General features: G+C 45.7%; 2 protein-coding genes across 2 annotated transcripts; both read right to left on the reverse strand.

Annotated features, from left to right (window-relative positions):
- Positions 1-2,225: 2,225 nt before the first annotated feature.
- Positions 2,226-3,055, reverse strand: LOC123165623 (uncharacterized). The gene has a single exon (XM_044583320.1). The coding sequence runs from the start codon at positions 2,956-2,958 to the stop codon at positions 2,395-2,397; it is 564 nt and encodes a 187-aa protein (XP_044439255.1). The 5' UTR covers positions 2,959-3,055; the 3' UTR covers positions 2,226-2,394.
- A 6,217-nt stretch (positions 3,056-9,272) lies between these two features.
- LOC123180385 (uncharacterized) lies at positions 9,273-12,273 on the reverse strand. Its single transcript, XM_044592430.1, has 5 exons — positions 11,920-12,273; positions 10,986-11,141; positions 10,456-10,551; positions 10,060-10,180; positions 9,273-9,679 (listed from the first exon to the last, which is right to left on the reverse strand). Exons 1-5 carry the CDS (start codon positions 12,205-12,207, stop codon positions 9,510-9,512), a joined length of 831 nt encoding a protein of 276 aa, XP_044448365.1. The 5' UTR covers positions 12,208-12,273; the 3' UTR covers positions 9,273-9,509.
- Between the last annotated feature and the right edge of the window lie 2,567 nt (positions 12,274-14,840).

A 14,840-nucleotide genomic window follows, 5' to 3' on the forward strand; every position in this document is an offset into this window, starting at 1 on the left:
TCCTTTTTAAATTTCACTTTCTATCCCCTTCTTAAAAATTAAATATAAATATTTTTTGCAGATGCATGAGTACTATTTCTAAATCAAAAAGGACATTTATAACGTGGTAGTTATCTAAATAACACAAAAAAAATAAAATGCCTCAAAAAAATTTAAAACTTACAAGGGACTATTTTAAAATATATGAAAACGTTTTCAAAATACATAAACACTTCGTTAAATATATGAATATTTTCGTTATATATGAAGAATTTTTCATTCCATCGACATTTCCCAAAATACATGAACACAATTTTTTCTAATTGCGTGAACATTTAATGAAAGTGATAACATTTTTTAAAATTTTCATGGACATATTTTAAAAGGAGAAATTATTTTGTAGAATATTTTTAAATAACTTAAACATACTATTAAATACATTAATAATTTTTAAACATCTAAACTAATGCTCCCTCCGTCCGGAATTGGTGGACGCTCAAACGGATGTATCTAGCACTGAAATCCGTTTGAGCGACAACTAATTCCGCACGGAGGGAGTATTAAAAGAAAAGTGAAATATATAAGTTTTATACAGTTTCAAATAATAATAGCTTTTGTAATCCATGAACTTTTTTATAATGCATGGATGTTTAATTATCTTAGTAGTAAGCATATTGCAATATAGCTTAATTTACCAAAATTTCTTTCAAACTGTTGTTCTAAAACGGGCCACACTATTCCGACCCATTTAGTACCAGACTTGGGCGGACACTGTGTTCTTTGCCTCTACTGTTGGCTCATAGCAGTGCCTACAGACGACCTCATGGTGGGGCTCGAGAGTTCGAGCCCAAAAATATAGCTCACGTCGTTGAACTGTGATAAGATTTCACCCGATAGTGGATGGGTTTGGTTCCCGGGCCCTGGTGAGCCGGATTCACTACCAACAAGACCAAGATGACATATTTTCATGCTCCAAAATTACGGTTAGTGTTTTTTTAGAAAATTAAGGTTAGTGATTTGGTCTTCACCGCAAATGTTTATTGATGTCCAAGTTTGATGCATAGTAATTTGTACAAATAACACAAATATTGCATTTTGCCATTGCAAATGTTTATTGATGTCCATGGTTGTTGACATTGCCCGTGGATTTCCATGTATGATTGGATCCATTAATAGCATGCACTGAAAGTGAAAGAACTGCCCTGCAACATGACATGGACAGTTCAAATGTTACAAGGATACCACCAACATTCTTAAGGTTGTGGCCGATCAAGAGACATGGATCTGACATGCATACTTAGGGATGCCTGGTTTTTGCAATGACAATAACGTGTTGCCATGTTCATCTCTCTTTGCCAACTTAACCATTGGAGAATCACTACCGGTGGAGTTCTAAGCAAATGGTCACAACTACAACAGGGCTACTACCTTGTGGATGAGTTATATCCAAAGTTGTCTACTTTTGTGAAGCCAATTTAAAGTTCCCAAGGTAAGAAAGAACTCTACTTTCATAATGGTCAAGCGGCCGCTAGGAAAGCTGTGGGGAGAGTTTTTGGGATTTTGCAAGCCCAATTTACTATTGTGCGAGGACCGACTTGGTTTTGGGATCAAGAGATCCTTTGGTACATCATCACGACGTGCGTGATCATGCACAACATGATCATTGAGAATGAGTGTGGGAAGATTTGCACCTTCTATAAGCTCATGGGAAAACCTGTGCAGCTGCGTAGAAGGGAGGAGTGATGGATGTGGTATGGGAAACAACATCCCTAGTTTCATCTTATCGTGTGACGAACAATTTGTGTGATGTGATGAACTATGTAATAATTTAAGGTTGTGGATCGATGAATTTTTTTTTATGTTTCTAGTATTTGTGTTTTATTTGTTTTAAAATTATTCGAGGTGAGTTTGAGATATGAATATGTTCAATATGTATGCAGTTATCGTGCCCAATACAGGACAGCTGTTGGGGCAAATTGGTGCTCTATTTATAGGGCTGATATTGGAGCAAAAATATCAGTTGATGCAAAATGCACTTTTGAGTCTCCAGTAACAATTTGTTGGAGATGCTCTTGGGAAGTTCACACCTTCAAGTGTAGATAGTTGCATATAACACATCGTTTTTTTAGGTATATAACACATGGTTGAGTGACCCTAGAGATAGTACAAACTTAACCTTAAAAAATAATCTACAAACATAAAATGCAAAGTTACCCTTAAAAAATAATATGCAAACGCAAATCGGATCATTTAGAGGAAAACATTTTTTTCTCTCCAAGTTTATTAATAGCCTTCCACGTGCTATTGCCATTACACTTAAACCCACTGGTGCGCGTACATATGTTTCTCTGACGAAACGTTAAACACGCTTAAGGCACGACAGGCCTAGTTATTACTAGTAGAGAGTAGTTAGTTCTATGTGATGGTCACCGAGATGAGGCCGTCGGATTCTTCGTCCACGACGTCCCCGAACCGGACAACCCTGACGGGCAGGCTCTCCGCCGGCCCCGACGCTGCCGGCGAGATGGCGTGGTGCACCGACGGCCTGGAGACGAGATTGTAAGCCTGGATCCTGTCCACTTTCGTCACCCGCACAGCTTCGTCCACGACGTCCCCTACCCGGACAACACTGACGGCCAGGCTCTCCGCCGGCCCCGACGCCGCCGGCGAGATGGCGTGGTGCACCGATGGCCTGGAGACGAGATTGTAAGCCTGGATCCTGTCCACTTTGGTCACCCGCACAGCTTCGTCCACGACGTCCCCTACCCGGACAACACTGACGGCCAGGCTCTCCGCCGGCCCCGACGTCGCCGGCGCGATGGCGTGGTGCACCGACGGCCTGGAGACGAGGTTGTAAGCCTGGATCCTGTCCACTTTTGTCACCCGCACAGCTCCATCGACGGGAAGCTCAGCGCCCGTGCTGGTGCTCCCAGCCACCGTCTTGCCCCTGCCACCGCCACCGCCGCCGCACCGGAACATTCTCGAACTTTCCCTCTCCTGGGTGGATGCAAAGTTATCTAACTAGCTGGAGCTAGATCTGTTTGTAGCTAGAGGAGTGCGTGGTTTCATTGAGCTCGGTTTTGGTGGTCATTTATAGGCTTCATCGCAGCTTAGCTAGGAGAGGTGTGTTCTTGTGGGACTCCTCCGGAGATGCTTAATTCCACACTGACGTGGAGTGCAGTCATATTCGACCGATCATGAGCTGCTTTAGTTTGGAATAGAAGCAAATGAAACATGGATATAATGCAGGTGATAGTTATCTCAATATGTTCGGTCGCTTGGAACTAATAATATGCATCTTTGCTATAGCGCCAGCCTCCCATGTGGAAATAATAATATCGTTCCCCGGGCGAATTCGCACCCGATGCTCGAGAGTGGAGAAGGCATCTCGACGAAATCATGCTTTCTTGGTATCGATGTCAGTAGCTAGATGCCTAGATCACACTATAGCTTTAGTAGCTGTCGAACATTTGGACATGCTAGCAGATCAATAAGGAGAATCAAGATAATTATGAAGTGTTTTACACGGATATGTCATGGACTCATGGTGGACCTCATGGTAAGCAATTCGTAACAGCTTTGATGAAACTGGAAGAGCGAGGAATAAGCATCCGGAATAACTTAGGCAGGCTCTCAAGAAGAAAATATCATGCAAAGATGCCAAGTGATGGGTCGAGTTACAGGGCATAATAATATATTGCTCGATGAAATGCAAAGGGGTGGTGTTGTGGTTTCACTTGTTAGGCCGGCTTGGTTTACTTTGTTCGGTTTATTGCACGACCACATGGGTCAGGTGGGCGCATGACATTGCTTAATTAAGCTGGATTTGATTGACTTCGATAATTTTTGATCAGTTTTGCTAAAACATATCTAGATGTGCCTTAAGTATTGCATAATTAGGATACTCGGTAAAACATAAAAAAAACTAAAAAATGATTGATGCAGAAAAGAACTTTAGGTAGCCCCCAAGCTCACATGGGATGACACGGGGAGTGGGTAAAAAAGATGTCGCATTGATGAAGGGGTTCCATGATTATAGAGGCTACCAACATGACGACTCTGCTAGAGTTGCTCTTGGAGCCCGTGGGGTCCCATGAAGCCAGTTTCCAAACATATGAGGATTAGAATTTGGATTAATCAAATTAAAAGCTAACAAATAAGTAACCAATCAATATGAGCAAAATGATGATCAAGGATGAGATGCCAAATGTCCTACCGCGTCCTACGAAATTTGGTGGCAACTAATTGTGGGTTACCCCTAGCTAGCACATCCAGCAGACACTTCTAAAACACACACGAGGCTCAGGAACACGACACGTGGAAGGCCCACAAAGCAACACATGGAGGCACTGCATGGCACAAGCGGGATGTGCGCAGCTGGAATTATTCACGCTTGTTAGAAGCATGCGTCCTCTATTAATTGGAAGCGAGACTTTGCGTCGTTTCTCAGAGCGCCACCATAACGCCCTCACCCTTCTCTCACTGCTCACTCTCCCCTCTCTCCACTCCCACACCGGTGGCGGCGAGCACAAGATCTAGATGGCAAGCAGCGGCTACAAGCATCCGAGCGAAGCTCTGGACAGCGAGCACCGATTTCATCACCACAACGACAGGCATCGATCAACGGAGGCAAGCCCTCTACCCCCTATGGCATGAATCTACCATGCATGCGTTTGGTTTTCGATTTATGCATTGAATCTATCCATTGACTTTGATTTAGGACTCGATTTAGCCATATCCGATTAGGGATTTGAGTGGTTCTAACAGGATTGAGTAAGATTTTCAATGGGGGGGAGGTAAATCGAGTTTACATCCATTCAAATCCAACCCAACAAGTAGTAGAGCCTAGCCGCAGCGAGCCTAGAGGCACCTGGAGCGGCGTAGCCTTGGTGCTTCTAACCGTCGAGCTCCAAGGGCACTGTACGAAAGCCTAGCTGAGGAGTCCTGACCACCATCTCCACCGCTTCGTCATTACTAGCATCCTCCATCTCGACCGATTCGACTTTGCCAGCATCCACCATCTCCTCCCCCCTCCCCCTCCTCGTCCAGAACGATGGTGGCCGGCGCCACCGTGCTGGTTGCCTGGTCAGCAGGAGCCCTAACAGACTTGTACTTGGCCCATCTAGCTCTCTGACCTGGATCGGACGAATCGGTGTCAATCATCGCCCACAATAGTATGTCCACTGATGTCCTGAAAGTGCACAGGGCTATGTAGCAATCTCATGATAAGTAAGGTTTGTTGATCCCACAGGGAGCAGAAAGGATGGCACCACAATCCCCACAATTGTGTTGTTTGCGCAACTACACTCACACTCAAACTAGAATTTGGAAATAGTTAACTTAAGTAGGTTGCTAGAGGAAACTGACAAAAAGAGAATTAAACTAAGGTACTAGAGAGAACGGAAACTAAATACTAAACTAAACGGGGGAAATAAACTATGAAAGGTATGTGCTGTTTTTTTTGAATAAAAAAAATAAAACAGCACGTTGCTAGCATATAGGTACGAACTCTTTCGGCTCCGGCATGGAATGGAGTTAAGCTTTAAGACTTTGCTACGTCGTGGCTAAGTCAGTACATGCATTATAGGATACGACAATCTACTGATGGTGGGCGGTCCCACACATAACATTATTCCTCAAGTCGCGCTATATTGAGATAACTCATTCGTCCTACTTCTTGTCACATACCTGCGGCGGCTAACGTAAAGATATTAAGGTCACGATGACCGGACGAAGGCAATAAGTTCTATGGACAACCCTCCTCCTAGAATAAATGTGTTCCCATTAAAATGTTTGCACCTGTCACGTCAGAGGTCTGTCATTTTCCACAACCATCTATCAACTTCATATGTGGCCTAAGAGTTGAACATCTCCAACTACGCCAATGGATTGAACGCCTCCAATCACTAAACTACCGTAGAGGTAATAAGCAACACAAAACAACACACATAAATAGACTATAAACATATCGAATAACCACTTACTAATCGATTGACCCATAGCCAACAATTACTCGAATAACATCACATAAAAGGGGGTTCAAGAGTTGTTACAACCCATTATGGAGACCGTGATGGAGGAGGAAGAAGGGGTGTTGATAGTGTTGATGCCAGCACTACGGTGGATGGTGGTGGTGATGGCGCGGCGGGGGTGGCCCATGGCTGCGCCTCACCGGCAGCGGCTCCCTTCTAGTCTCCCTCTTGGTTGCAACAATGGTGTTCTTGATGTGGACGGTGGCTGGACATGGAGATGAATGATTAATGAGGCGTTGTTGATGATGGAGCTGACGGCTAGGGTTGATGGTGTTTATATAAGAGCTCTCTCATAATCTCCTCCGTTGATGTAGCATCTCCCCTTTGATCCAAGGGCTCTAGGTGAGCCTTATCCTCTCCCAAAACATCCTTGAAAGCCAAGGAAGTCGTAGGAATAAACAGGGACAAAATCGATGAACAATTTCGTCTAGAGGGGCAACTTTCGGGCCTGATTTCCTTCCATATGACCGAGCGTACGACCATCTATGGTCATATGAAATGTCGTCTTTTGTATTGGCCCTCTTCGGTAAATCAGACGCCATTTCTTCATACGAACTCAGAATTTGACATTTTTGGGCTCTTTGGATTCGTATAAACGACCCAGATCCATTTCTGGTATTAGATCTTGGTTTTGAGCACTTTGGAAAGATGGCATTTTCACTCTCTGAAACGACTAAGTCTGGGGCCTGGATGTCCACTGTTTGAACTCCTTTCATCGTGCTATGCATGGGAAGTCCGCATCACCTACGAGACACACGAAGATAAAGAAAACTAATAAAAACTAACAAAGAATAAAGATTATGCAATGCTCTAGGTGAAAAGGATAAAAATTGTAAAGAATGCATATGGACATGTAATTGGCTCAATTGGACATGATATTACTTGATATACGGAGATAATGTGCAACAAATGAGCTATAAAAATGCGTAAAATATGGAGTCATCATCCACTCATAGTGCCTTTGGCTGGGTTAGCCATCAGCCTCTTCTTCTTCCACTTTGTCGCTTTCAATAGCACAACGCCCGCCTCTTTATGCAACTCGTCCACACTCTTAAATTGAGAGCACGCCTCACATGTGGCCACCGAGAGAGAACCCAAGGATGATGCCCTCCATATAGGGCCGTTGGGGAAAGGATTCATGGCGGTGTAGTGGTGAGAGAGAGAGAGAGAGAGAGAGAGAGAGAGAGAGAGTTGTGGGAGAGGGAGGGAGGGAGGAGGGGAGATGGGTTGAAGATGTAGTGCGATGGTAGATAAATAGGGGCTTTGGAGGTTCAAGCAGTAGGTAGGTGAGTGCCATGAATGAACGCTGAGATGAAGTGTAGTAGATTTCCTACATACCTCCATTGTTGTTGTTCATACGTGGATTACATTTTGTCCCTCCATTCACCTTACGTTCATATGTTCGATGCAGATCGACAATGGTGCTTTGGGGAACTCCTCCAAGGGCAAGGAGGTAGCGGCCGACAAGAAGGGCAAGGCGATGGTGGAGCTCGGCAGCGCCCCCAAGAGGCCGAAGAACTACGGCCATCTCCATGAGGGCGGTAGCACAAGCCACTTTTGCAAGGTCATCCTTGCACCCATGCTGGAGTGTCTGTCGATGCCAGTTGAGTTCACCAAGCGCTTGACCACTGTCCGTGCTGAGGATGAAAATCAGCTGCGCCTGGAGGGTGATGGTTCGAATGATCAACAACAGGGCTCACCAAGGGTTGGGCCCCTTCGTCGTTGCTCACCATATGGGGATCGGGTACCTCTTCACCTTTAAGTTGGCGGCTCCCAAAACCCTGAAGATGGTCGTCTTCAACGGCAACGGCATTGAGGTGGTGACTAAGTGTAAGAGGAACGAGGAGGCATTTGTCATGGATTGTTAGCAAGTTATCCCTGCACCTTTAAGACTTTTGCGTAGTATGTTTAAGACTTTGCCGCAATTGTTTGTCGTTTAACTACATGTGACTGTGTGTTTAAGACTGGTTTATGGGTTTATGTTATGATTGTTTATCTATAGTGTGTGTGTGTGTGTGTGTGTGTTTAAGACAATGGCGCTTGTTTATCCATACTATTGCTCCGGCTGTGGACGGCGGCGGTGGCGAGGCGGCAAGGCCATCTGGAGTGGCGGCTTCCATCCGTCGCGCCGGCATCATGGCAGCTCGGCGGGTCGGCTACTGCGGCGGCTGTTTTTCCGGCGTCGACTCGTTTGTAGGCGGCCCGGTTCGACCTTCGATCCATCACATCAGCGTCTGGCCGCTCTCTTCGTCGAAGGATTGACCCTCCCCCAGCTGCGGTCCATCGCTCGTCTCGCGCTCGGTGCGCAGGTCCGAGCTCGTCTCGCGCACGGTGCCGCAGGACTAAGCTCGTCTCGCGCACGGTGCAGCAGGACTGACCTCGTCTCGCGCACGGTGTTGCAGGATCGAGCTCGCCTTGCGCCCGGTGCTGCAGGACGGGTCGATGGAGGCCAGGTGGCTGTCTTATTGGGTCTCGGTGCTGGGGGTCGTCCAGGGGTGCGAAAGGTGGGACCTTTCCGCTTGTCTCTTTGGTTGGGATAGGGGCAGGTCTCAGGTGACGTGGTGTCAAGGTCATAGATGCCGGGGTGGCGGCCCTGGTGGTGGTTGCGCGGTCTCTCGGGCGGAGGCCGTGGCTTCGTGCTGCCCGATGGCCATGGCCATGTGGGCGGCATGGTCGCCGGGGTGTGGCGTTCGGTGGCGGTGAGTTCTGGCCGGGGTGAAAACCTGTTCTATCTTCGGACGGACCGGCGGCGGCGAAGCTCGTTCCCTTCTTGAAGGCGTTGTCGCGGCTCTCATTGCCCGTCATGCGGCTCCGGAGGAAACTCTGATCCTCGGATTGGGCGGTGGCGGCGCTCGGTGTCGTATCCTTCCTGAAGGCGCCGCCTTGGAGCCCACGGTTCGCCATATGCGGCTTCATCTCTTCGCGGTGGTAGTGCTGGGGTTGGTGTTGCCGCGCTCAGCGCCTATGTATCATGCCTTGGGTGTGTGCGTGTGTTGTGGTGGCGTGCGTTTGTACTGGGTTGCTGTGATCGTGCTTTATATATAAAGCGGGGTGAAAACCTTTTTCGGTAACAAGAGGTTACCAGATCACATGTGTTGCACATAACCAACCAGCAACAATCTGCATCTGCCTAGAACATGGTTTTTTGCCTGTTTTCACTCAGCATGGTTGAGTCTTGCCACAGATGCAAAGTGCCCAAAATCCATGCAGTCCACCAAACGCGCCCTAGGAATCAGTGTGAAAGTGAAAAAAAAAAGGGCAGGAATGCAAAGATTTGATAGCACTGTATTATCCCGTACCATTGTTTGCCACCGGGGGAATTCTGGATATACATTGAATAATTACTATGTGCAGAACAAATAGAATTATGGGGAGAATCCTTAATTTAAAATTTCAGAATTGTATTTCTTTCCACAAGGAAAAAAATACTACTACTTGAATCAAAATTATATGTGGATAATACTGTATAACTATAAAAAGAAGCATTTACAGGTAAGATCACAAGGTTTCGTTCTTCATATCAAGCCAAAGAAGAAGCCTTCGAGGGCGCCCAAGATGCCTAGCCTGCTGGGCAGGCTCCTCACTTTCGTACACAAATCCACTCTTGATGTACAGCTTTTGTGCCGCCTCGTTGTTGATGGCAACATGGACATACAAATCCGTTATGCCTGCAAATATTTGTGTTCGTATCCAACATGAGAAATTGCATTAAGGGGCAAGAATTTCAAAGGAGTTAAGAAGTGAAGTAATTGTCATACTTCTGTCAATCCGCAAAAACTGTTGCACAACAATCATATGATTCAACTAAACCGGAATAGATCATATATCTTGAGTAGCAACATATGGTTGTACAGTTGTCAGATAATGGTGAAAGAACAAGTTTGATAATAGATGTTTCGACCTGAATATAAGAAGCATATTTTCGTACAATCGAAAATATATTGTCATGTTGCCGGTAATCTAACTACCAAGTACCAACTAAGGATAGGTCTAAAATCAGCTAAATACGCAAAAAACACGTTAAGGAAACTAAATGAAATGAACTCACCCCATTGACGAGCAAGCTTCTTAGACTTGTCAACCAATGCATAGCCCAGTCCGCATCTTTGGAGCTCCTTGGCAACACATACATTGCTCAGATATGCCCGTGTATGGCTTGATTCAGTTACCTATTAATACAGATCAAATATTAAAAAAAAAAATATCTTTGAAAAAGCAAAACAAAAGGATTTAAAGTAAATTAAAATAAGCATTTTGCATCTTGTTTGTACCAATATAATTAAATAGATACAGGAATAGATAAGGATATTTGACATGGCAACTACTGCTTTATAAAAATCATCATTTAATACAAATTTAGACAATAGAACTGCAAATGGTCTCGAACCAACTATTCCAGAATTTCAGTTGTATCCAGTAAACCCTCACTCTGTTGGAAACTTACCCCTGGCCTCTTTCCAGTCAGTTCATCTGGTAGCCAGAGGCACTGATTCAGGTCTAAACTACCAACTACTATTCTCTCTTCCCCATCTTCAATAAACTGCATATGTCAGAATTCAGAGGTTAAACTCTAACATTGACAGATTATTCCTGCTAGAAATGAATATAATCAACCGTAGACTTGAACACATGCACATCGGAAAATCACACGGGAACCAAGGGAGGCTAAGTGCATTTTATTTTTTGGATGAGCAAAGGAAGTTGTACCTAGAAGAACAGGACATATTAGCATTTTATGCTTTCTGCACATGACAAAGTGAGATCATAAGATGAATCAAAGTGAGCCAAGGAAAAATGCACTTTGCAATTATCATTCTTATTTAGGTTTTATGTCCAAGTGGAACACAAAAGAATGTCAGGGCTATTAAAAGATTCTGCTACCCAGATTTCTGTGGTCTAGCTAGAACATTTGGAACAGAGCAGAGCTGAAATAAGTGCCTATTCAAGGGCATCACGTCTATATTATCATTATACCTTGCATGTTGAACAAAGCTCCTCTGCTGACATCAACGATGGCAACAGTGGCACTGTCCCATTTATACAAGAGACTCTCCGAAAATTAATCATATTCCCAGAAATCCGATTTTGTAATGCTTCATATTCCCTCTCTGCCAGACCTTTCCTGTGATCCTAATAGAACTTGACAATAAGTAAAGTTAAATTATTAATGCATCAATATTATGGTTCACTGAAGCAGTCAGAGGAATGAAAAAGGAAGGAACTGCATGGAAAGTATAGAAGGTAAACACATATTATAAAGATAGAAGGAAAGCTTTTCTTGAACAAGGTTGCACCATTTTGCAACTAGGTAAGTTGTCCATGCTAACTTTGGAATTTACTTGGCCAGAAAGCAGTGAATTCAATAAAACTAAAGTAATATGAACTATAAGAATAAAGACAGTCAACACCACATTTTTGCCTGAGGAGGAAAAACATGGAAATATCTGAATGAATTAGCTTTCACAACCTTATTCCATTCACCGCCTATTTTAAAAGGATTATCGCTGAAACTATTGATACCTTGTTACTCCTAAATTCTCTCTCACAACCTGCAACATTTTTTTTTTCTATGCAAAGGATGTTCCCGATCGGTTATACTAGTAGTAGCCTTTATAGAACTGAAAGGAAAAACAAACAGTACAGTAGCAAAACTCAAACTGTCCATTATAATCACAAACCGATCCATATACATCAACTTCAGAAGCATAGTCATCTACGAGGCCAGGATTAATTTTGCGCGTTTGCAAAAAGAGATCAATTCGGCACACTATAGTTAAGCGAATCTTGCCACATTTTCGTTTCCAAGCGAAAACCCAGATCTTAGGTTGCCTCCTCGGCTATTAATTAATATATTTTTCTGAAAGCTAAGAGAGCTCACATAGCAAACAAGCAGGAAGAGATGGATCACCTCGGCGCCGACAGTGTCGCGGGCGTACTCGTAGAAGGTGCGAACGCGGAGGCGCACGGCGGCGTGGAGCTCATCGAGCGTGACAAACTCTCGGATGGACACCGCGCCGGCGCGGTCCTCGAGCAGCAGCGGCGAGCCAGCGTCAACGGCCGCTGGAGCGGAGGCGCGGCACCGGAGGCTCGGGATGGCGAGGCTGCAGCTGCGAGGGACGGCGCGGAGAGTTGTGTGGCGAGATGTTGGGGCAGCTGGAGGGGGAAAGGGCGGCAGCAGCCGCGACGCCGACGCCATGGATCGGCCTTGGGCGGCTGTTGGTTGGTTGGTTGGGAAATGGAGTTGTTTCCGCCACAGCTGCCTGCCAGTGCGCCCGAGTCGATGCGTCGACACAAGATGGAACGGGTTACGGGTACCCGTTACTCTATCCCGACGGGTAATTACCCATTGGGGAACGGGTTTGGATAAAATTTAGTACCCACATATAAGGGTGTGTCTCGTTGTAGTCATGCTCACCCTGTGCGTTCGGTTTATTCGGTTTACATGGTTCGGTTTATATGGATTTTCGGTTTGTACGGTATTAATACTTTGGTAAATATGGTATGAAAATAAAATATGGTTTGGTTTTGGTATATACCAAATTATTTCTGTATAGTTTCGGTATATACCATAAAAACCAAATTTGACGCGAATTTGAAAATGACGTAATAATAATTTACAAATTTATGACTCAAAACACATACTATTTTACACAAATAGTATATGAGTATATATAAGTATATATGCATGCATTGATTCATCTGTTGATGGTTATGGACGTGCTTAGCATTTTAAAAAGAGAAAAATGACTATGTTACAAGAAAAATTTACGTGCTTAGTAGTGAATTTGACTCATGTACAAGAAAAATGACAACTTGCACGGTTGTTCGTCTCAAGAAATATAAATTTATTTTTTACTTCGGTTTATTCGGTTAACCGTTCGGTTTTTGGTATATATCATAAAAACCAAAGTTCAAATCGGTATGAAAAGTTCATACCATACCGAAACCAGAAACCATAAATAAAATCGGTTCGGTTCGGTTTATTTTTGGTATGGTTTTTCGGTTCGGTTTTAAAATGCACAGAGTGAAGTCATGCAGTGCAGTGAAATGTCATGAGTCGGACCCGTTCCCAAGTAGGGCAACGCTGGGCGCGAGTCGGCTGTAGCGCGAGAACTAATCAGCCGATGTGCCGCCTACATCACCGTCCGATGCGACACACCCAAACCATTTGATCTTTCGTTCCTTCTCCCTTACTCCCTTCCAGCTACGCCGCGTGACATAACTCCTCATCACGGCAACTACAGCGCCGCTCGGGAAACTTAGCGAGCTCTATCGTAGCAGGCTTCGGTGCCCCTCGCCGCTTGCCTCACAACATGCATGGACGCCCTCGCACCACCGTTTGGTCTCATAGTGTTGGTGCACCCCTCGCGGCATGGACATTCATCATCGTAGCACGCAACAGGTATGTTGCCGTCATATCGCCCCATGTTGAGCTCGACATTGGTGGAGGGCTTTGCATCAACCCCTCGCAGCACCTGCAACACCCTAGAATCACCTGCACACCCACGGAGTCTCCTACCCTTGAAGCATGCCGGCGAGCAACTCGCTTCGCAACATAGGTGGTGACTCGTTGAATCACCCACGCCCGCCAGCCTGTTGCATCGTGGATGTCCGATGGTTGCTCCTTTGTGCGACATCGGTCGTTTGCAGCAGTAACCTACGACGACCCCTTTGCAACATGACTGGCGTCATTTGTCGTTTGTAGCTCAGCGATGGCGCATCCTTCTCCCCTTTTCGCAACATCCCTTGTCGCGCCCGCCATCCACTCACAAATAGTCACCACTGACTCACATCTCCGCTTGTAGAACGGTGTTGCTCTCGTTGCAGCAGCAACAACATCGATGCCACCTTTTGTAGGATCGTCACCCGCTGTTGCTGCGCTACTCAGGGTCTCACAACGACACTTGCAGGAGTTGGGACTGTTGGGAATCGTTGCATGGAGAACGAAAAAAAATCTACGCACACGCAATGATCTATCCAAGGAGATGCATAGCAACGAGGGGGAGAGTGTGTCTACGTACCCTCGTAGACCGTAAGCGGAAGCGTTTCACAACGTGGTTGATGTAGTCGAACTTCTTCAAAGTTCAACCGATCAAGTACCGAACGCATGACACCTCCGCGTTCTGCACACGTTCAGCTCGGTGACGTCCCTCGCCTTCTTGATCCAGCAAGACGTCGAGGTAGTAGATGAGTTTCGTCAGCACGACGGCGTGATGACGGTGATGGTGAATGATCTCCGCAGGGCTTCGCCTAAGCACTACGAAAATATGACTGGGGGTGTAACCGGTGGAGGGGGGCGCCGCACACGGCTAGGCAATTGTCTGGTGTGTGCTAGGCGCCCCCCTCCCACATATATATAGGTGCGAGGGAGGGAGGAGCAGCCATAGGAGGCACCCAAGTAGGGGAATCCTACTTGGAGTCCCTCCAAGCCGCGCCCCCTGCAATATATAACCGAGGGGGAAGGAAAGAGGGGGAGAGGGAAGGAAGTGGGAATCCTAATCCACACTTTCCTTTCCCTTTTCCCCTTTCCTTCCCAACCTTAGGCCGGCCCATATGGGGGGCGCACCAGCCCCTTGTGGCTGGTGCGTTTCCCCTCTTGGCCCATAAGGCCCATATCTTTTGCCGGGGGTGCCTGGAACCCCTTCCGGTGACCCGATAAGTACCCGGTAACCCCCGAAACACTTCTGGTGTCCGAATACCATCGTCCTAGATATCAATCTTTACCTCTCCACCATTTCGAGACTCCTCGTCATCTCCATGATCTCATCCGAGACTCCAAACAACATTCGGTCACCAAATCACATAACTCATATAATACTATATCGTCAT

The sequence above is a fragment of the Triticum aestivum genome, chromosome 1D (assembly GCF_018294505.1).
Source record: "Triticum aestivum cultivar Chinese Spring chromosome 1D, IWGSC CS RefSeq v2.1, whole genome shotgun sequence".
NCBI classification, from domain to species: Eukaryota; Viridiplantae; Streptophyta; class Magnoliopsida; order Poales; family Poaceae; genus Triticum; species Triticum aestivum.

Bases quoted from the DNA above. Each gene is read 5' to 3' on its own strand.
- LOC123180385 (XM_044592430.1), bottom strand. From the start codon at position 12,207: ATGGCGTCGGCGTCGCGGCTGCTGCCGCCCTTTCCCCCTCCAGCTGCC. The intron at 10,181-10,455 runs GTAAGTTTCCAA...CTGTATTAATAG, and splicing joins TGACTGGAAAGAGGCCAGGG to GTAACTGAATCAAGCCATAC. The intron at 9,680-10,059 runs GTGAGTTCATTT...AAATATTTGCAG, and splicing joins GAAGCTTGCTCGTCAATGGG to GCATAACGGATTTGTATGTC.
- LOC123165623 (XM_044583320.1), bottom strand. From the start codon at position 2,958: ATGTTCCGGTGCGGCGGCGGTGGCGGTGGCAGGGGCAAGACGGTGGCT.